The sequence below is a fragment of the Bos indicus x Bos taurus genome, chromosome 7 (assembly GCF_003369695.1).
Source record: "Bos indicus x Bos taurus breed Angus x Brahman F1 hybrid chromosome 7, Bos_hybrid_MaternalHap_v2.0, whole genome shotgun sequence".
Taxonomy (NCBI): domain Eukaryota; kingdom Metazoa; phylum Chordata; class Mammalia; order Artiodactyla; family Bovidae; genus Bos; species Bos indicus x Bos taurus.
The window spans coordinates 2,720,208-2,737,899 of record NC_040082.1 but is presented as its reverse complement, the minus strand read 5'-3'; the positions used below and the strand labels follow the sequence as shown (position 1 = coordinate 2,737,899).

At 38.8% G+C, this 17,692-nt stretch overlaps 1 protein-coding gene across 4 annotated transcripts in view; it reads left to right on the top strand.

Annotated features, from left to right (window-relative positions):
- The window catches only part of FER (FER tyrosine kinase), a 460,995-nt gene that overhangs the window by 115,554 nt on the left and 327,749 nt on the right, over positions 1–17,692 (top strand). For all 4 annotated transcript variants that reach the window (XM_027545475.1, XM_027545473.1, XM_027545474.1 and 1 more), the window contains 2 exons: positions 845–982; positions 1,605–1,724. In XM_027545475.1, coding sequence (XP_027401276.1) covers positions 845–982; positions 1,605–1,724 — 258 coding nt within the window. The remainder of the gene's footprint in view (positions 1–844; positions 983–1,604; positions 1,725–17,692) is intronic.

Genomic DNA, 17,692 nt, shown 5'->3' with positions numbered 1-17,692 from the left:
AATTTTTTTGTTTTTTTACCCAAATAGTATTTCACTATTCAAAATAAAGTAAAAGAATTCTTCAAAATAAGAGAGATTTTGTAAGGATTCCTTTTTGTGACTGAAGATTTTGGAAAAGAAAATCAGAGTCTTATATTTATTTGGGTACATGCAGGATAAACATGTCTGTCCACACTTTTTAAGGCTACTAAATGAACAGTTGTGTATTTTTATAGCATAGCATTATCAAGTTGAGGATTAGGGTCTTTGCAACAGAATAGTTTTCTTTTTGCACTTATTACATTAGGGTAATAACTGTTACGATCATTTTTGCTACTGACTGGTGGTCAGAAGAGATTGAAAAGTCACTGGAGATATAAGCCAGATAAACTCTGAGTATAATATGGAAAAGAACAGAGACTGAGGAGCAAGAGAAGACCCAGGAGGTAGGGCTTGTGAGGAAGCCGCACACAGTGAAAGTAACATTCTGGACACAGGATCTGACCCACAGGTCATGTGACGGGATCAGCCTGTCTGTGGTACTGTTTACAAGTAGAAAGTGATCAGTTCAGGCTTACATTTTTGTATGTTAGATAGATGTTGAAAAATGTAATGTTGTAGATCATTTGCAATTATTCTGTTCTATCAAATGTAAATTGTTAATGCATACATTTTTATACTCCGTTTACTTCACTATCCAGGTAAAGGAAATAAGGTGGTGCATGGAGCCACCGTCTGTAAAAACTGGCATTACATTTCTTTTTTATCGTTCTCTTTTTATTGTTCTATCGTTCTAAATCCTTTTTGGGCCTGTGTTTCCCTGATAAAACTTTAAAATGTTGTAAAACTTTCTTCTTCTTTTCAGAAAAGGTATATTTGATGAATACAGCCAGATAACTAGTCTTGTTACAGAGGAAATAGTGAACGTTCATAAAGAGATTCAAATGTCGGTTGAACAGATAGACCCTAGCACAGAATACAACAATTTCATAGATGTTCATAGGTATGTATAGATACTTTCATTCTTCTTTCAGTATTTTTGACAGTATTATTTTTTGCCATGTGTTATTTAATGAATTAAAATAAGAAATATTGACGAACTTTGTTAGGACATAGGCTGTTTCATATTAGTCTGTTTTTAATTATTTTCAAAGTCCTTTCTCAGTGATTATAACTTTTGATATTTAATTTATATAATGATCTTTAAAAGTTTTTCAGTTGTTACTACATCATTGCTTAAACCCATATTTAATTCATGAAGTAATATTTTCTTTTTAACAATTATGTAATAATAATAAACCTATTGTTTTCTGTTTGTGTTAAATTTTACAGTGATACTACATTTATTATGTTTTCATGTATGCATCATCTTATTTTAAATTAATTATCATCAAAGAAGAAATAAAGCAGATTAATATCTGTATTCTACAAATGAGGAAACTAAGCTGAAATTACTTGACTAGATCTTTGAGGCCTAAGGTTTAGTTTGATTTATACTATTTATTTTTGCTCTACTTTCTTAACATAATTTTAAATAAGAACAAATATTCTGCCTTTAGTGTATACTAAGACATATTATGATAGGATATTCGTATTGATCAAAATTGTTTGGCATGCTTTACTAGAACAACGGCTGCTAAGGAGCAAGAAATTGAGTTTGATACGTCCTTACTAGAAGAAAATGAAAATCTACAGGCAAATGAGATTATGTGGAATAATTTAACAGCAGAAAGTTTGCAAGTAATGTAAGTATTTATAAAATCTGAAGCTTAAATATTAGTGTTACTATTTATAGTTTAACTTTATCAGATTAAAATTCCAATTTTTGTTTTCTTGAAAGTAATGAAAAGTAATTAAAAATGAACTGCTTTTTGTTTGGTCAAAGTAAAATGTTGTGAGAAATATGTTAACTTTACCTATTATCATCACTAATTTTGGTAATTCTGAGAATAAAAATTCTGTGTGATGTTACATTCATTAGCCCAATTATTAATGACATAAGAATATTAGAATAACGTTTTATTTTTTCCAAAATTTATATAATTTTTTTAACCCCATTTCATGCTTTAAATGGCAGAGATATTTGGAAATGAGGACAATGAGTATTAGAGATAAAAAGAGACTTACAGATGTCAAAAGCGTTTATTATAAAAATTTGACTTTTCAGTTTTCTCTTTAAGCAGAAATGTCTTCTGTTATAGATTGTTATAACACTTATAGACTATTATAACTGTTATAGACTATCATTTGGCCTTGGAGTACAGAATGAAGTGGGGCAAAGGCTAATAAGACTTTTGCCAAGAGAACGCACTGGTCATAGTAAACACCCTCTTCCAACAACACGAGAGAAGACTCTATACATGGACATTACCCGATGGTCACCGAAATCAGATTGATTATATCCTTTGCAGCTAAAGATGGAGAAACTATACAGTCAGCAAAAACAAGACTGGAAGCTGACTGTGGCTCAGATCATGAATTCTGTATTGCCAAATTCAGACTTAAATTGAAGAAAGTAGGGAAAACCATGAGACCATTCAGGTATAACCTAAGTCAAATCCCTTGCGATTTAACAGTGGAAGTGACAAATAGATTCAGCGGATTAGATCTGATAGAGTGCATGAATAACTATGGACGGGGATTCGTGACCTTGTACAGGAGCCAGGGATCAAGACCATCTCCAAGAAAAAGAAATGCAAAAAGGCAAAATAGTTGTCTGAGGAGGCCTTACAAATAGCTGTGAAAAGAAGAGAAGCTAAAGGCAAAGCAGAAGGGAAAGATATATCCATTTGAATGCAGAGTTCCAAAGAATAGCAAGAAGAGATAAAAAAGCCTTCCTCAGTGCCCAGTGCAGAGAAATAGAGGAAAACAATAGAATGGGTAAGTCAAGAGATCTCTTCAAGAAAATTAGAGATACCAAGGGAACATTTCATGCAAAGATGGGCTCAATAAACGAAAGAAATGGTATGGACCTAACAGAAGCAGAAGATATTAAGAAGAGGTGGCAATAATACACAGAAGAACTGTACAAAAAAGATCTTCATGATCCAAATAATCACAATGATGTGATCACTGACCTAGAGCCAGACATCCTGGAATGTAAAGTCAAGTCGGCCTTAGGAAGCATCATGATGAACAAAGCTAGTGGAGGTGATGGAATCCCAGTTGAGCTATTCCAAATCCTGAAAGATGATGCTGTGAAAGTGCTGCACTCAATATGCCAGCAAATTTGGAAAACTCAGCAGTGGCCACAGGACTGGAAAAGGTCAGTTTTCATTCCGATCCCAAAGAAAGGCAATGCCAAAGAATGCTCAAACTACCGCACAATTGCACTCATCTCACACAATAGTAAAGTAATGCTCAAAATTCTCCAAGCCAGGCTTTAGCAATATGTGAACTGTGAACTTCCTGATGTTCAAGCTGGTTTTAGAAAAGGCAGAGGAACCAGAGATCAAATTGCCAACATCTGCTGGGTCATGGAAAAAGCAAGAGAGTTCCAGAAAAACATCTATTTCTGCTTTATTGACTACGCCAAAGCCTTTGACTGTGTGGATCACAATAAATTGTGGAAAATTCTGAAAGAGATGGGAATACCAGACCACCTGACCTGCCTCTTAAGAAACCTGTATGCAGGTCAGGAAGCAACAATTAGAACTGGACATGGAACAACAGACTGGTTCCAATTTGGGAAAGGAGTACGTAAAGGCTGTATGTTGTCAACCTGCTTATTTAACTTTTATGCAGAGTGCATCATGAGAAACACTGGGCTGGATGAAGCACAAGCTGGAATCAAGATTGCTGGGAGAAATATCAATAACCTCAGATATGCAGATGACACCACCCTTATGGCAGAAAGTGAAGAGGAACTAAAGAGCCTCTTGATGAAAGTGAAAGAGGAGAGTGAAAACGTTGGCTTAAAACTCAACATTTTGAAAACTAAGAACATGGCATCTGGTCCCATCACTTCATGGCAAATAGATGGGGAAACAATGGAAACAGTGTCAGACTTTATTTTTCTGGGCTCCAAAATTACTGCAGATGGTGACTGCAGCCATGAAATTAATAGATGCTTGCTCCTTGGAAGAAAAGTTATGACCAACCTAGACAGCATATTAAAAGCAGGGACATTACTGTGTCCGTCTAGTCAAGGCTATGGTTTTTCCTGTGGTCATGTATGGATGTGAGAGTTGGACTGTGAAGAAAGCTGAGTGCTGAAGAATTGATGCTTTTGAACTGTGGTGTTGGAGAAGACTCTTGAGAGTCCCTTGGACTGCAAGGAGATCCAACCAGTCCATCCTAAAGGAGATCAGTCCTGGGTGTTCATTGGAGGGACTCATGTTGAAGCTGAACCTTTAGTACTTTGGCCACCTGATGTGAAGAGCTGACTCATTGGAAAAGACCCTGATGCTGGGAAGGATTGAAGGCGGGAAGAAAAGGGGATGACAGTGGATGAGATGGTTGGATGGCATCACTGACTCAGTGGACTTGAGTTTGAGTAGGCTCCGGGAGTTGGTGATGGACAGGGAGGCCTGGTGTGCCGCAATCCATCGGGTTAAAGTCGCAAAGAGTTAGACGTGACTGAGTGACTGAACTGAACTTACAGACTATTATATCAGTTTCTTTTCCACTTTTTGTTACTACTGCATAAAATTTTAAAAGGGTTTTGAGAAATCTTAATTTTTTTTGTTTTCAAACATTAGAAAACATAATTAAGGCATTCTTCTTTTAAAGTAAATTTAGGACTTCCCTGGTGGCTTCTTGTAAAGAATCTGCCTGCCAATGCAGGAGACATGGGTTCAATTACTGGGTCAGAAAGATCCCGTTGAAAAGGAAATGGCAGTCTACTCCTTTATTCTTGCCTGGAAAATCCCATGGACAAAGAAGCCTGGCAGGCTTTAGTCCATGGGGTTGTGAAGAGTCAGACATGACTTGGTGACTGAACAACAGCAACAACAAAGATATTGAAGCTGTCTCCTGGTTTTTTTCAGGAATGACAGAAAGAAACTAAAATTTGTTGGTAAGTGTTGTATGTACCTATCCCTGTGTGAAAAATACAGCTGGACGTTTTCTCCGTTTCTCTTCAGTTTTGCACATGTTATATCATCTGACTTAATGAAATTTTATCTCAAAAGATTCAGCAAAAAACCCCTATGTAATATAATCAAAGAGTCTCTCTTCTACTGTTGAGTAATGTAGCATTTACAAATAATTAACTATGTGGTAGTGTCCTGGGACTAGCTCTAGGTAAGGGTTAACGTCTTTCAAGTTGCTCAGACGGGGTTGAAGAAACTACCAAGTACTTGTTGAGTTACCTTGTTCAAGCTGAAGGCTTAACAGTTACGGTGGACTGACCATCGACGAGAGGAATGGTGCATTGGGTGTATCCTGCACTAGTGGGTCTTTCCAAGAAGGCGTGATATGATTCTTGAAGAATCTGTTCTTCCAGGTTTGATACCCTTCACAGGAGACTCACTTTGACTTTGTGTTACGGTGCCAGCTATCTCTAAATCAGCGGTTCTCACCTGGGCAGTTCTTCTCAAGGGACATTTGACAATGTCTGAGACATTTTCATTTATCAGATGGTAAGGTAGAGACCATGCATGCTGCTAATCATCCTACAGTTCACAGGACAGCCTCCTGCAGCAAGGAGTTTTCTGGCAAAAATGTCAGTAATGCTGAGGTTGAGGAACTGTGCTTGTGACAATAGAGTTGACTGCATGTCATGAAATGGATGGTAGAGTTTCTCAATTCTTGTGCAGTAATAAATTCCATGCCTTAATTCCTGAGCTGCTTGGTGAAGGAACATGATATAAATTACTCTTGTTTTTTTAAACCATAATATTGCCCCATCAAGATATATTTACTGTGTGTCTAAGGTTGCAAGGTTTAATACTCTCAAGGAGTTTAGGCTATAATTGATCAATTTATTTTAATACACCAAGAAAGGATGAGCATATAGACATTGGAGTGTTATGTGGTAAAACTAAAAATTGCTAACTGTTATAAGCATATATAAGGTAAGAGATTTTGTGGCCAAAGAAGAATTTGTTATATTGCTTTTTAGGGTATAATTAGAGCTAAAGCTAGTTATACTCATAAAGCATTATTTCTTAATTATGGTGATGAAGCAGTGAATAAAAATTCAATAAATTAGAGATAATAAGTCTTTGATAATGTGATGGAAGATTTAATTGCTTACATCTTACTGAGGTAAAGCTTTAGCTACATTTCAATAAACAGTGTCTAAATTCAGGTTATGAGCTTAGGATTAGACTATCCTCAAGAAGTTTATTCCAAGAATGAGTTATTCAGTGTATCTCTAGGCACTGTTAAAATAATTCAATTCCATTAAAAAATATATATGAATGTATATGTGTGTATATATGTATATATTGTAATGTAATACAAGATGAAAGAATTATTAAGGATTTACTGAGCATGGCCCTGCCAATTGGAACAAGACCCAGTTTCCCCCTCAGTCAGTCTCTCCCATCAGGAAGCTTCCATAAGCCTCTTATCCTTCTTCATCAGAGGGCAGACAGACTGAAAACCACAACCACAAAAAACTAACCAATCTATTCACATTGACCACAGCCTTGTCTAGCTCAATGAAACTATGACCATGCCGTGTAGGGCCACCCATGACAGATGGGTCGTGTGGAGAGTTCTGACAAAATGTGGTCCACTGGAGAAGGGACTGGCAAGCTACTTCAGTATTCTTACCTTGAGAACCCCATGAACAGTATGAAAAGGCAAAAAGATAGGACACTGAAAGATGAGCATGCCAGGTCGGTTGCTACTGGAGATCAGTGGAGAAATAACTCCAGACAGAATGAAGAGACAGAGCCAAAGCAAAAACAACACCCAGCTGTGGATGTGACTGGTGATGGGAGTAACGTCCAGTGCTGTAAAGCAGTATTGCATAGGAACCTGGGATGTTAGGTGCATGAATCAAGGCAAATTGGAAGTGGTCAAACAGGAGCTGGTAAGAGTGAACATCAACACTCTAGGACTCAGCGAACTAAAATGGACTGGAATGGGTGAATTTAACTCAGATGACCATTTATATCTACTACTGTGGGCAAGAATCCCTTAGGAGGAATGGAGTAGCCATCATGGTCAACAAAAGAGTCCGAAATGCAGTACTTGGATGCAATCTCAAAAATGACAGAAGGATCTCTGTTTGTTTCCAAGGCAAGCCATTCACTATCATGGTAATCCAAGTCTGTGCCCTAAACAGAAATACTGAATAAGCTGAAGTTGAACGATTCTCTGAAGACGGACAAGACCTTCTAGAACTAACACTCAAAAAAGATGTCCTGTTCATTATAGGGGACTGAAATGCAAAAGTAGGAAGTCAAGAATCATTTGGAGTAACAGGAAAATTTGACCTTGGAGTACGGAATGAAGCAGGGCAAAGGCTAATAGAGTTTTGCCAAGAGAATACACTAGTCATAGCAAACATCCTCTTATAACCACACAAGAGAAGACTCTACACATAGACATCACCAGACAGTCAACACTGAAATCAGATTGATTATATTCTTTGCAGCCAAAGATGGAGAACTCTATACAGTCAGCAAAAACAAAACCGGGAGTTGACTGTGGCTCAGATCATGAATTCCTTACTGCCAAATTCAGACTTAAATTGAAGAAAGTAGGGAAAACCACTAGACCATTCAGGTATGACCTAAATCAAATTCCTAACGATTATACAGTGGAAGTGAGAAGTAGATTTAAGGGACTAGATCTGATAGACAGAGTGCCTGCTGAACTGTGGATGGAAGTTCATGACATTGTACAGGAGGCAGGGATCAAGACCATCCCCAAGAAAAAGAAATGCAAAAAAGCAAAATGGCTGTCTGAGGAGGCCTTACAAATAGCTGTGAAAAGAAGAAAAGCAAAAAGCAAAGGAGAAAGGAAAGATAGAAGCATCTAAATGCAGAGTTCCAAAGAATAGCAAGGAGAGATAAGAAAGCCTTCCTCAGTGATCAATGCAAAGAATTAGAGGAAAACAATAGAATGGGAAAGACTAGAGATCTCTTCATGAAAGTTAGAGATACCAAGGGAACATTTCATGCAAAGATGGGCTCGATAAAAGACAGAAATGGTATGGACCTAACAGAAAAGTAAAAGTAAAAGGAAGTCGCTCAGTCGTGTCCGAGTCTTTGTGACCCCGTGGACTGTTGCCCACCAGGCTCCTCTCTCCGTGGGATTTTCCAGGCAAGAATACTGGAGTGGTTTCCATTTCCTTCTCCAGGAGATCTTCCTGAACCAGGGATTGAACCCAGGTCTCCTACACTGTAGGCAGATGCTTTACCATCAGAGCCACCAGGGAAGTCCACCAGGGACCTACCAAAAGCAGAAGATACTAAGAAGAGGTGGCAAGAATATGCAGAAGAAGTGTACAAAAAAGATCATCATGACCCAGATAGCCATGATGGTGTGATCACTCACCTAGAGCCAGACATCCTGGAGTGTGAAGTCAAGTGGGCCTTAGGAAGCATCACTACGAACAAAGCGAATGGACTTGATGGAATTTCAGTTGAGCTATTTCAAATCTTAAAAGATGATGCTGTGAAAGTGCTACACTCAATATGCCAGCAAATTTGGAAAACTCAGCAATGGCCACAGGACTGGAAAAGGTCAGTTTTCATTTCAGTCCCAAAGAAAGGCAGTGCCAAAGAATATTCAAACAACTATACAATTGAACTCATCTTAGTTCAGTTCAGTTGCTCAGTCAGGTCCAACTCCTTGAGACCCCATAAATAACAGCACACCAGGCCTCCCTGTCCATCACCAACTCCTGGAGTTCACTCAACTCATGTCCATCAAGTCAGTGATGCCATCCAGCCATCTCATCCTCTGTCGTCCCTTTCTCCTCCTGCCCCCAAACCCTCCCAGCATCAGGGTCTTTTCCAATGAGTCAACTCTTTGCATGAGGTGGCCTAAGTATTGGAGTTTCAGCTTCAGCATCAGTCCTTCCAATGAACACCCAGGACTGATCTCGTTTAGGATGGACTGGTTGGATCTCCTTGCAGTCCAAGGGACTTGCAAGAGTCTTCTCTGGCACCGCAAAAGCATCAATTCTTCAGTGCTCAGCTTTCTTCACAGTCCAACTCTCATATCCATACATGACTACTGGAAAAGCCATAGCGTTGAGTAGATGGACCTTTGTTGGCAAAGCAATATCTCTGCTTTTGAATATGCTATCTAGGTTGGTCATAACTTTCCTTCCAAGGGTAAGCGTCTTTTAATTTCATGGCTACAGTCACCACCTGCAGTGATTTTGGAGCCCCAAAAAATAAAGTCAGCCACTGTTTCCAATGTTTCCCCATCTATTTGCCATGAAGTGATGGGACCAGATGCCATGATCTTAGTTTTCTGAATGTTGAATTTTAAGCCCACTTTTTCACTGTCCTCTTTCACTTTCATCAAGAGGCTATACACAAAAAATTGGTGTTTACTCAGTACCAGTTGAACAGTTTGTCTTTTCACCATGTGTATTCTTGCATCTTTGTCACAAATTAACTGACCCTAGGTGTGTGGCTTTATTTCTAGGCTGTCTGTTCCTTTCCATTGATGTATGAGTCTATTTTTGGAACAGTACCATTCTGTTTTCATTGCTGTAGCTTTGTAGGGTAGTCTAAGGTCAGAAGGCTTGATTCCTCCAGCTCTGTTTTTTTTTTTAAGTCTATTTGGGGCTCTTATATGTTTATCTGTATTGGTTTTTCTTTTAGTTTTTAATGCTTGGAATGATAAGCACTCTGAGCACAATTCTTAGGTTTTTCAGGGACTTTTGGAAATACTTGACATCTGAAAAATTTTTGTTTGTTCCAAAATATGAAAAGAAAACTGTTGTAAAGCATAATATCACTGTCATTAATTATTAAATTTGGTATACACCAAAACATTTCAAACAATTTATAGGTTAAACTTTCTCACTTTTTAATATATGTGTATAAATGATGGTGTGTATACATACACACACACACACTTTGGATAGAGGCCAAGTATTGTAAAGGTCTCTAAGTAGTCCTTTCATTTTGGCAAAATACTGGGAATACCATAAATATTCATCAATAAGGAATTGGTTAAATGAATTATAGTAGGTCTATACTAATCCCACAATTTTTCCATATTATTCAGGCTTTAAATAGAATAAGATAGGCTTTTATATATGCTTGTATGGAAAGATCACCAGAGAATATGATAGAGAGCAAAGATAAGCTATAGAATAATATTTATGTAATGAGTCTATTAATAAATAAAATCCATATAGGTTTGTATATACATAGAAACTATTTTGGAATGGAGATGAATTGATGGGTTTTATAAGGAAGCATGTTGGGGCCCATATTCATAATAACTTAAAATAAATACAGTATTATTTCACATCTTTTTGCAGTATTATTTGAAAGCTTATGTTAGTTCTCCAGAATATAAGCTAAATATTTTCCTTCCTATTATGTCAGTTCTTATCCTTTCACTAAGCATTTGTTCATTAGTAAGATTGCTTTAGGGCTTCCCTGGAGGCTCAGTGGTAGATAATCCACCTGCCAAGCAGGAGATGTGGGTTTGATCCCTGGTTTGGGAGGATCCCCCTGAAGAAGGAAATGGCAACTCACTCCAGTATTCTTGCCCAGAAAATCCCATGGACAGAGAAGGCTGGTGGGCTACAGTCCACAGGGCGTGACATGATTTAGTGACTAAATAACAACGCAACATTGCTTTATATAGTTTTATAATAGAGCACTCTCAAAGCTCTTTTAAAAGACAAGGAAGGTCAAAGGAAGGTCCGAGGACCAGGGTGCAGACTTCAGGCAGAACAAACAGCACTCCTGGCTAAGCCCAATTTGCATAGGGCAGGCCCAGGTGGAGGAAAAAACATAAAAGGAGGAGCCAAAGCGCTTTCTCTCGGCCTCTCTCCCGCGTGCGTGCGCTCTTTTCTTCCTCTCTCTCTCTCTCTCTCACCCTCTCTCTCTGCTGCTATCTTCTAAATAAAATGGAGCTGTAACACTGGAAAGAAAGAAAGTGCTAATGTCCAATAGCCTGTGTTTCCTTGTGTTCTGCTTTTTTCTCGTCCCATGTGAACTTTTAACGCGTTACTAAGGGATGGTATTAAAGAAGACTTCAGAAATATTTTTCCTTTTGTTTTGCATTCCTTTATGTTTAAACGATCTGTGACCCTATCCTTTGTGAAAGGTTATATTCGTTTGGAAGTGAGAATCATTAATTTTTGACTTCTGGAGTTTTTCTATAAATAGGGATCATACTGGCAATCTGTCAGACTGCTGGTTAGTCTTGACTATGAAACAAAGAAAAAATTGGGCTGCGTTTCTTTTGGATTTTTCAGAATTCTTGGCTAGATGTCAGATGTTGCAGATGATTTATGAACATCTTTGTTGAATGAGTGAGTGAATGGAGATATTTTATGGAGATTTCGGGGAGTTTCTCAGTAGTGGGTCTTGTCTGTGGCTTCATATTAGGATCACTGAGGGAGCCTTCAAAAAATGCTGATGTCTGGAATCGGACCCAAACCAGTTAAATCAGATTTTCTGAGGGTTTTATCCAGGCATTGGAATTTTTTGTAAACTTCCCAGATGACTTTAGTGTGTAGAAAGGATTGAAAATCTGCCATAAGCCCACTAAAAGTGTTTGTAGAAATACATGTTTTACTTTCTGTGGGGAGGCTGTGTGCAGGTTTTCAGAGGGTTTCTCAACCCAAAATGCCTGAGGACTGCTCTACTTGAATATCTGTCATATGTAAAGGTGTCTTTTTTGTTAAACTTTTCTAGTGAAGCTATATTTCTCAAATTTATAGTAGTATTGGCAAAAATTAGCATTTTTTATAGTGGTCTAACTGGAATTTTAAAAGTTTAATAGGATAATAGCTTTACAGTGTTGTGTTGGTGTCTTTCATACAACAATGTGACTCAGGGAATTTCTTTTTGACTCTTTTTCTTCTTTTGATCTGCCATACTTCTGGTCTAGTCTTGACTGGTAAAGTATTTGAAATTTAAAGAGATCCTCTTTTCCTGAGGTTATCTTTTTCACTTTGCTAGTCATAAAAAGACACCCGTTAAGTTTTCTTATTTTGGATTCCTAAATATAACCTGAAAATTGTTGTTTTCATTAACCACACTCATAAACTTAATAGTTTAGGTTGCTCTTTGGTGTATCATGTAGAGGTTTCTCAAATAAATGTATGGGATTCTGAGATTATTACACAATTACTATTTACATCCAGAACAAGATTATACAATGTTACTCCTTGCCTCTTTTCAGATCTGATAGAAATCTAATGATATAATACTAAATGACAAAGTTACTGCATTTATCCATGTAAATATGTGCCACAAAACATTTTTATCGTACTCTCATTATTTGTCTATTAACCATAATTATAAAGGTCATACCACTGCCGTATTCTTGTCAGGAAAATCCCATGGACAGAGGAGCCTGGTGGGCCACAGAACATAGGGTTGTGAAGAGTTGGATTTGACTGAGTATAATATCACCGCTGCCCGCCCCACCCCAGCATATATGCAGAGAGAGGAATTCATGTCAGCTATTTGTAAATTGTTTGTTTATCTCTTGTATATTGGAAATGTTTTTGAATGGTAGATTATGGTGTGGGAAAGAGCTGTTTCTCAGCCTCTGATAAATTCTGGCGCCTGATCACGCACACGCCTCCACACGTGTGTTCAGGTTGCATCACCTTGAGGCTTGAGTCTGAGACTGATCCCTTTGTCTCTGTCGTCTGCAGCCTCTTTGCTTCCCTTCCATCACCACTTTCACATCTACCTCATTTTTGGATCTCCTTTCTTGGCCAAAGACTGAAAGAGAATACTAAACTTTTTGTTTAAGATTATATATGTAAATATTTCCTCTCATCCAATCACTATTTAATTGACGAATTTGGGATTGGTTTAGTTTATCAAAATAACTTGAAAAAGTCAAGTCTGTTGAACATTAGAAGAACATATTTAAGTATCTGTTGTGTGGACTTTTGCATTTTGGATCGATGAGGCATTGATTTGTGATCCGGTGCAAACATAAAGCAGAGTAAATGGAGTTATGAATCCATAGTTTAAGCCAGGCAGGTTACAGATAGCAAGTTGTTCCAAAATATGAACAGTAACATGTCTGCCAAAAGAGGAATTTTTATTAATTTTACTGGAATGGTGGAGAGCAAAGGGCCTCCGTCTTTTTGTGGGATCAGTTTTCCAGTTTCAGGTGAGGTCTCTTAATAATGAGTTGTTTCTGCCTAGCAGTAGGAAATAGATTTGAGTTCCAGAAGACTGTGTTAAATGTCTAGTTGTATATTCTAAAGTAAAACCCAATCTCAGGTCTCATGTTTCCCAGATCATTTAACAAAATTTAGGGTCAAAATGTGTTTAGCTTTACAGTGAAATATAAATAAGATCTCTTAATTGAAGAATGATAATTCTCTACATGGGAAAGTGATTGTTTTGGATTTTTGAGCTGTGAATGAGCAATCTATAGCTTATAGGTCACATCCTGCTAGCCACCTTATCTCGTGCAGTCTATGAGCTAACACTGCTTTTTACATTTTCTAACGGTTAAAAAAGTCAAAAGCAGAAGTATATTTTGTGAATATGAAAGTTACATGCAGTGTAAACGTCAGAGGACATGAGTTACATTGGAACGCAGCCGTGCTCGCCCTTCACCTGCTGTCTGTGGGTGGGTTCCTGCTGCAGGGCAGAGCGAGCCGTTGAGGCAGAGACCACGTGTGGCATTCCCATCACTTCACACTGCTGCTTGGTGCACTACAGACCGCAGCGCCATGGTTGTAACTCAGCACTGTTTTGAATGCCATACACATCACTGGACTACAGCATTTACTTCCTTTTTATTATCAGTGCATGCATGTCATGTCAAGAAGAGAAGAGAAAATGGCTTTTGGTTGTCACACTTTAAGACACAGTAGATGCAGATTATTTTGTTGTTGAGTTAGATGGCACAGCATTGTGTTCGTCATGCATGGGCACTGTAGCTGTGCTAAAATAATGTCTGTTGACATTACCAGATTCAACACTCTTCTCAGTGTTACTGACACACAGGGCAGCAAGAGTCAAGAAAAATTATTAAAGTTAAACTGAAATGCTTCATCACAGCAGACTTTTTTCAGAAAAATAAAATATGAATGAGGATAAAACCAAATGAAAATAAGTTTCTGGGTGACTTATTTGTTAGCCAAGCAGGCAAAGCCCATTTATCAGTGGTAATTTAATTAAATAGTGTTTTAAAGAATAACTGAGGAAATATGTTCAGAGGAAGTAAGTTTGTTTATGACCACTACATTGTCAGGAAGGACATTTGCTTGAGGGGTTGAGAGCTTTGGGAGCTGCGTCATTAGTTAATTAATAAAAAACATGACAAATTATTCAAAGTGGTTTTCCCTGGCTCTTGACGAGTCAGCAGATATGATCCAAACTACTCAGTTGTTTACTTGAGAAGTCAAACCAGGTTTGAAGCAATTGAAGAATTACTTTCAGTGAATGTTGTGTGTGGGTCACCTACAATTAGTATTTTCAATGAAGCTGAGAAAAGACTAACCCAGTACAGACTGAAGTGGAATCTGTTACGCTGTATTACAACTGATGGTGTTAAGAACATACGTGGATCAAAAGAGGTTTAGTTGAACAAAGACCTGTATGCGGGTCAAGAAGCAGCAGTTAGAACCCTGAACGGAAAAACTGATGGGTTCAGGATTGAGAAAGAAGTTCGACCCGGCGGTCTGCTGTCACCCTGCTTATTTAACCTGTGCCCTGAGCACATCATGAGAAATGCCGGGCTGGATGACTTACAAGCAGGAATCAAGACAGTCTGGAGAAACATCGACATGTGGATATGTGGATGATACCACTCTAACGGCAGGAAGTGACGTGGAACTAAAGATCCTCTTGCTGAGGGTGAAGGAGGAGAGTGAAAGAGCTGGCTTAAACCGAATTTAAAAAATGGAGATCATGGCATTTGGCCCCATTTCTTCATGGCAAATAGAAGGGGAAACGGGAGAAGTAGCGACAGATTTCCTCGTCTTGGGCTCTGAAATCGATGCGGATGGTGACTGCGGCCATGAAGTCTGAAGACAGTTGCTTCCCACAAACCAAACGACAAACCTAGACAGCGTGTTGAGAAGCAGAGATGTTGCTCTGCCAGCAGAGGTCCGTGTAGTCAAGGCTGTGGTCTTCCCAGTGGTCACGCACGGTTGTGAAAGCTGGATGGTTAACAAGGCAGAGCACTAAAAAACTGAAGCCTTCAAACTGTAGTGTTGGAGAAGACTCCTGAGAATCCCTTGGACAGCAAGGAGATCAATCCAGTCAATCTTAAGGGAAGTCAACCCTGAAAACTCATTGGAAGGACTGATGCTGAAGCCCCAGTGTTTTGGTCACTTGATGCAAACAGTGACTCATTGGATAAGACCCTGATGCTGGGAAGATTGAGGGCAGAAGGAGAAGAGGGTATGAGAGGATGTGATGGCTGATGGCATCACCGATACAGTGGACATGAACTTGGGCAGACTTTGGGAGATGGTGAGGGACAGGAAGGCCTGGTGTGCTGCAGTCCATGGGGTCACAAAGAATTGGACATGACTGGGCAACTGAACAAGAATAGCGAATAAGGACTCTCAAAAAAGTTATATCAGGCAACTGTAACCTTTTTTGCATTTGGGTTTTTATTAACCCAAATGTCACAATTAATGAGACAGTATTAGGAATTTTTAATTTATATTTTTTTAGGAAGTTGGATCTCTTTAGAAGTGCTCAGAGATTTAAATAATGGTAGAAAATGGTTTGAGAATATAAAAAGTCTTGTCATGAGTACTGAAAATTTGTTATCATCCACAATAGTTGCTTTAGGCTTTTGTATCTTTAAATATACATAGTAGTTGTATGAGGAGGCCTGACAAATAGCTAAGAAAAGAAGAGAAGTGAAAGGCAAGGAGAAAGGGAAAGATATGCCCAACTGAATGCAGAGTTCCATAGAATAGCAAGGAGATATAAGAAAGCCTTCTTAAGTCAACAGTGCAAAGAAATAGAGGAAAACAAGAATGGGAAAAACTAGAGATCTCCTCAAGAAAAATGGAGACACCAACGGAATATTCATGCAAAGATGAACTCAATAAGGACAGAAAAGGCAAGGACCTAACAGAAGCAGAAGAGATTAAGAAGAGGTGGGAAGAATACCATCTGAGCCACCAGGAAAGATCCCCTGGAGGAGGAAATGGCAATCTGCTCCAATATTCTTGCCTGGAGAACCCCATGGACAGAGGAGTCTGGCGGGCTACTGTCCAAAGGGTTGCAAAGTGTCAGACATGACTGAAGCGACTTAGCGTGGCAAGAATACACATAAGAACTATACAAAAAAGATCTCAATGACCAGGACAACCACGATGGTGTGGTCATTCACCTAGAGCCAGACATCCTGGGGTGTAAAGTCAAGTGGGCCTTAGGAAGCATCACTAAGAACAAAGCCAGTGAAGGTGATGGAATTCCAGCTGAGCTATTTCAAATCCTAAAAGATGATGCTGTGAAAGTGCTACACTCAATATGTCAGCAAAATTCCAAAATTTGGAAAACTCAGTAGTGGCCATAGGCCTGGAGAAGGTCAATTTTCATTCTAATTGCAAGGAAAGGATGTTCAAACTACCGTACAATTGCACTCATTTCACATGCTAGCAAGATAATGCTCAAAATGCTTTAAGCTAGCTTCAACAGTGCGTGCCCAAGAACTTCCAGAAGTACAGGCTGGGTTTAGAAAAGACAGAGGAACCTGAGATCAAATTGCCAGCCTCCACTGGATCACAGAACAAGCAAGGAATTCCAGAAAACATCTACTTCTGTTTCATTGATTACACTAAAGCCTTGACTGTGTGGATCACAACAAACTGTTGAAAATTCTTAAAGAGATGAGACTTTACCTGTGTCCTGAGAAACCTGTATGCAGGTGAAGAAGCAACATTTAGAATCAGACATGGAACAACAGACTAGTTCAAAATTGGGAAGGAGTTTGTCAAGGCTGTATATTGTCACCCTGCTTATTTAACTTCTATGTAGAATACACTGTGTGAAGTGCCAGGCTGGATGAGTTGCAAGCTGGAATCAAAATTGCAGGGAGAAATATCAACAACCTCAGATATGCAGATAATACCACTCTCATGGCAGAAAGTGGAAAGGAACCAAAGAACCTCTTGATGAGGGTGAAAGCAGAGAGTGAAAAAGCTGGCTTAAAGCTCAGCATTCAAAAAATGGGGATAATGACATCCAGTCCCAATACTTCATGGCAAATAGATGGGTAAAAAGTGGAAACAGTGGCAGATTTTATTTTCTTGGTTTCCAAAATCACTGAGGACAGTGACTGCAGCCATGAAATGAAAAGATTCTTGCTCCTTGGAAGGAAAGCTGTGACAAACCTAGAGTGCATATTGTAAAGCAGAGATACCACTTTGTGGACAAAGGTCCGTATAGTCAATGCTATGATTTTTCTGGTAATCGTGTGAGAGTTGGATCATAAAAAAGGCTGAGCACTGAGGAATTGATGCTTTTGAGTTGTGGTGCTGGAGAAGACTCTTCAGAGTCCCTTGGACAACAAGGAGATCAAACCAGTCAATCCTAAAGGAAATCAGTCCTGGGTGTTCATTGGAAGGACTGATGCTGAAGCTGAAGCTCCAATACTTTGGCCACCT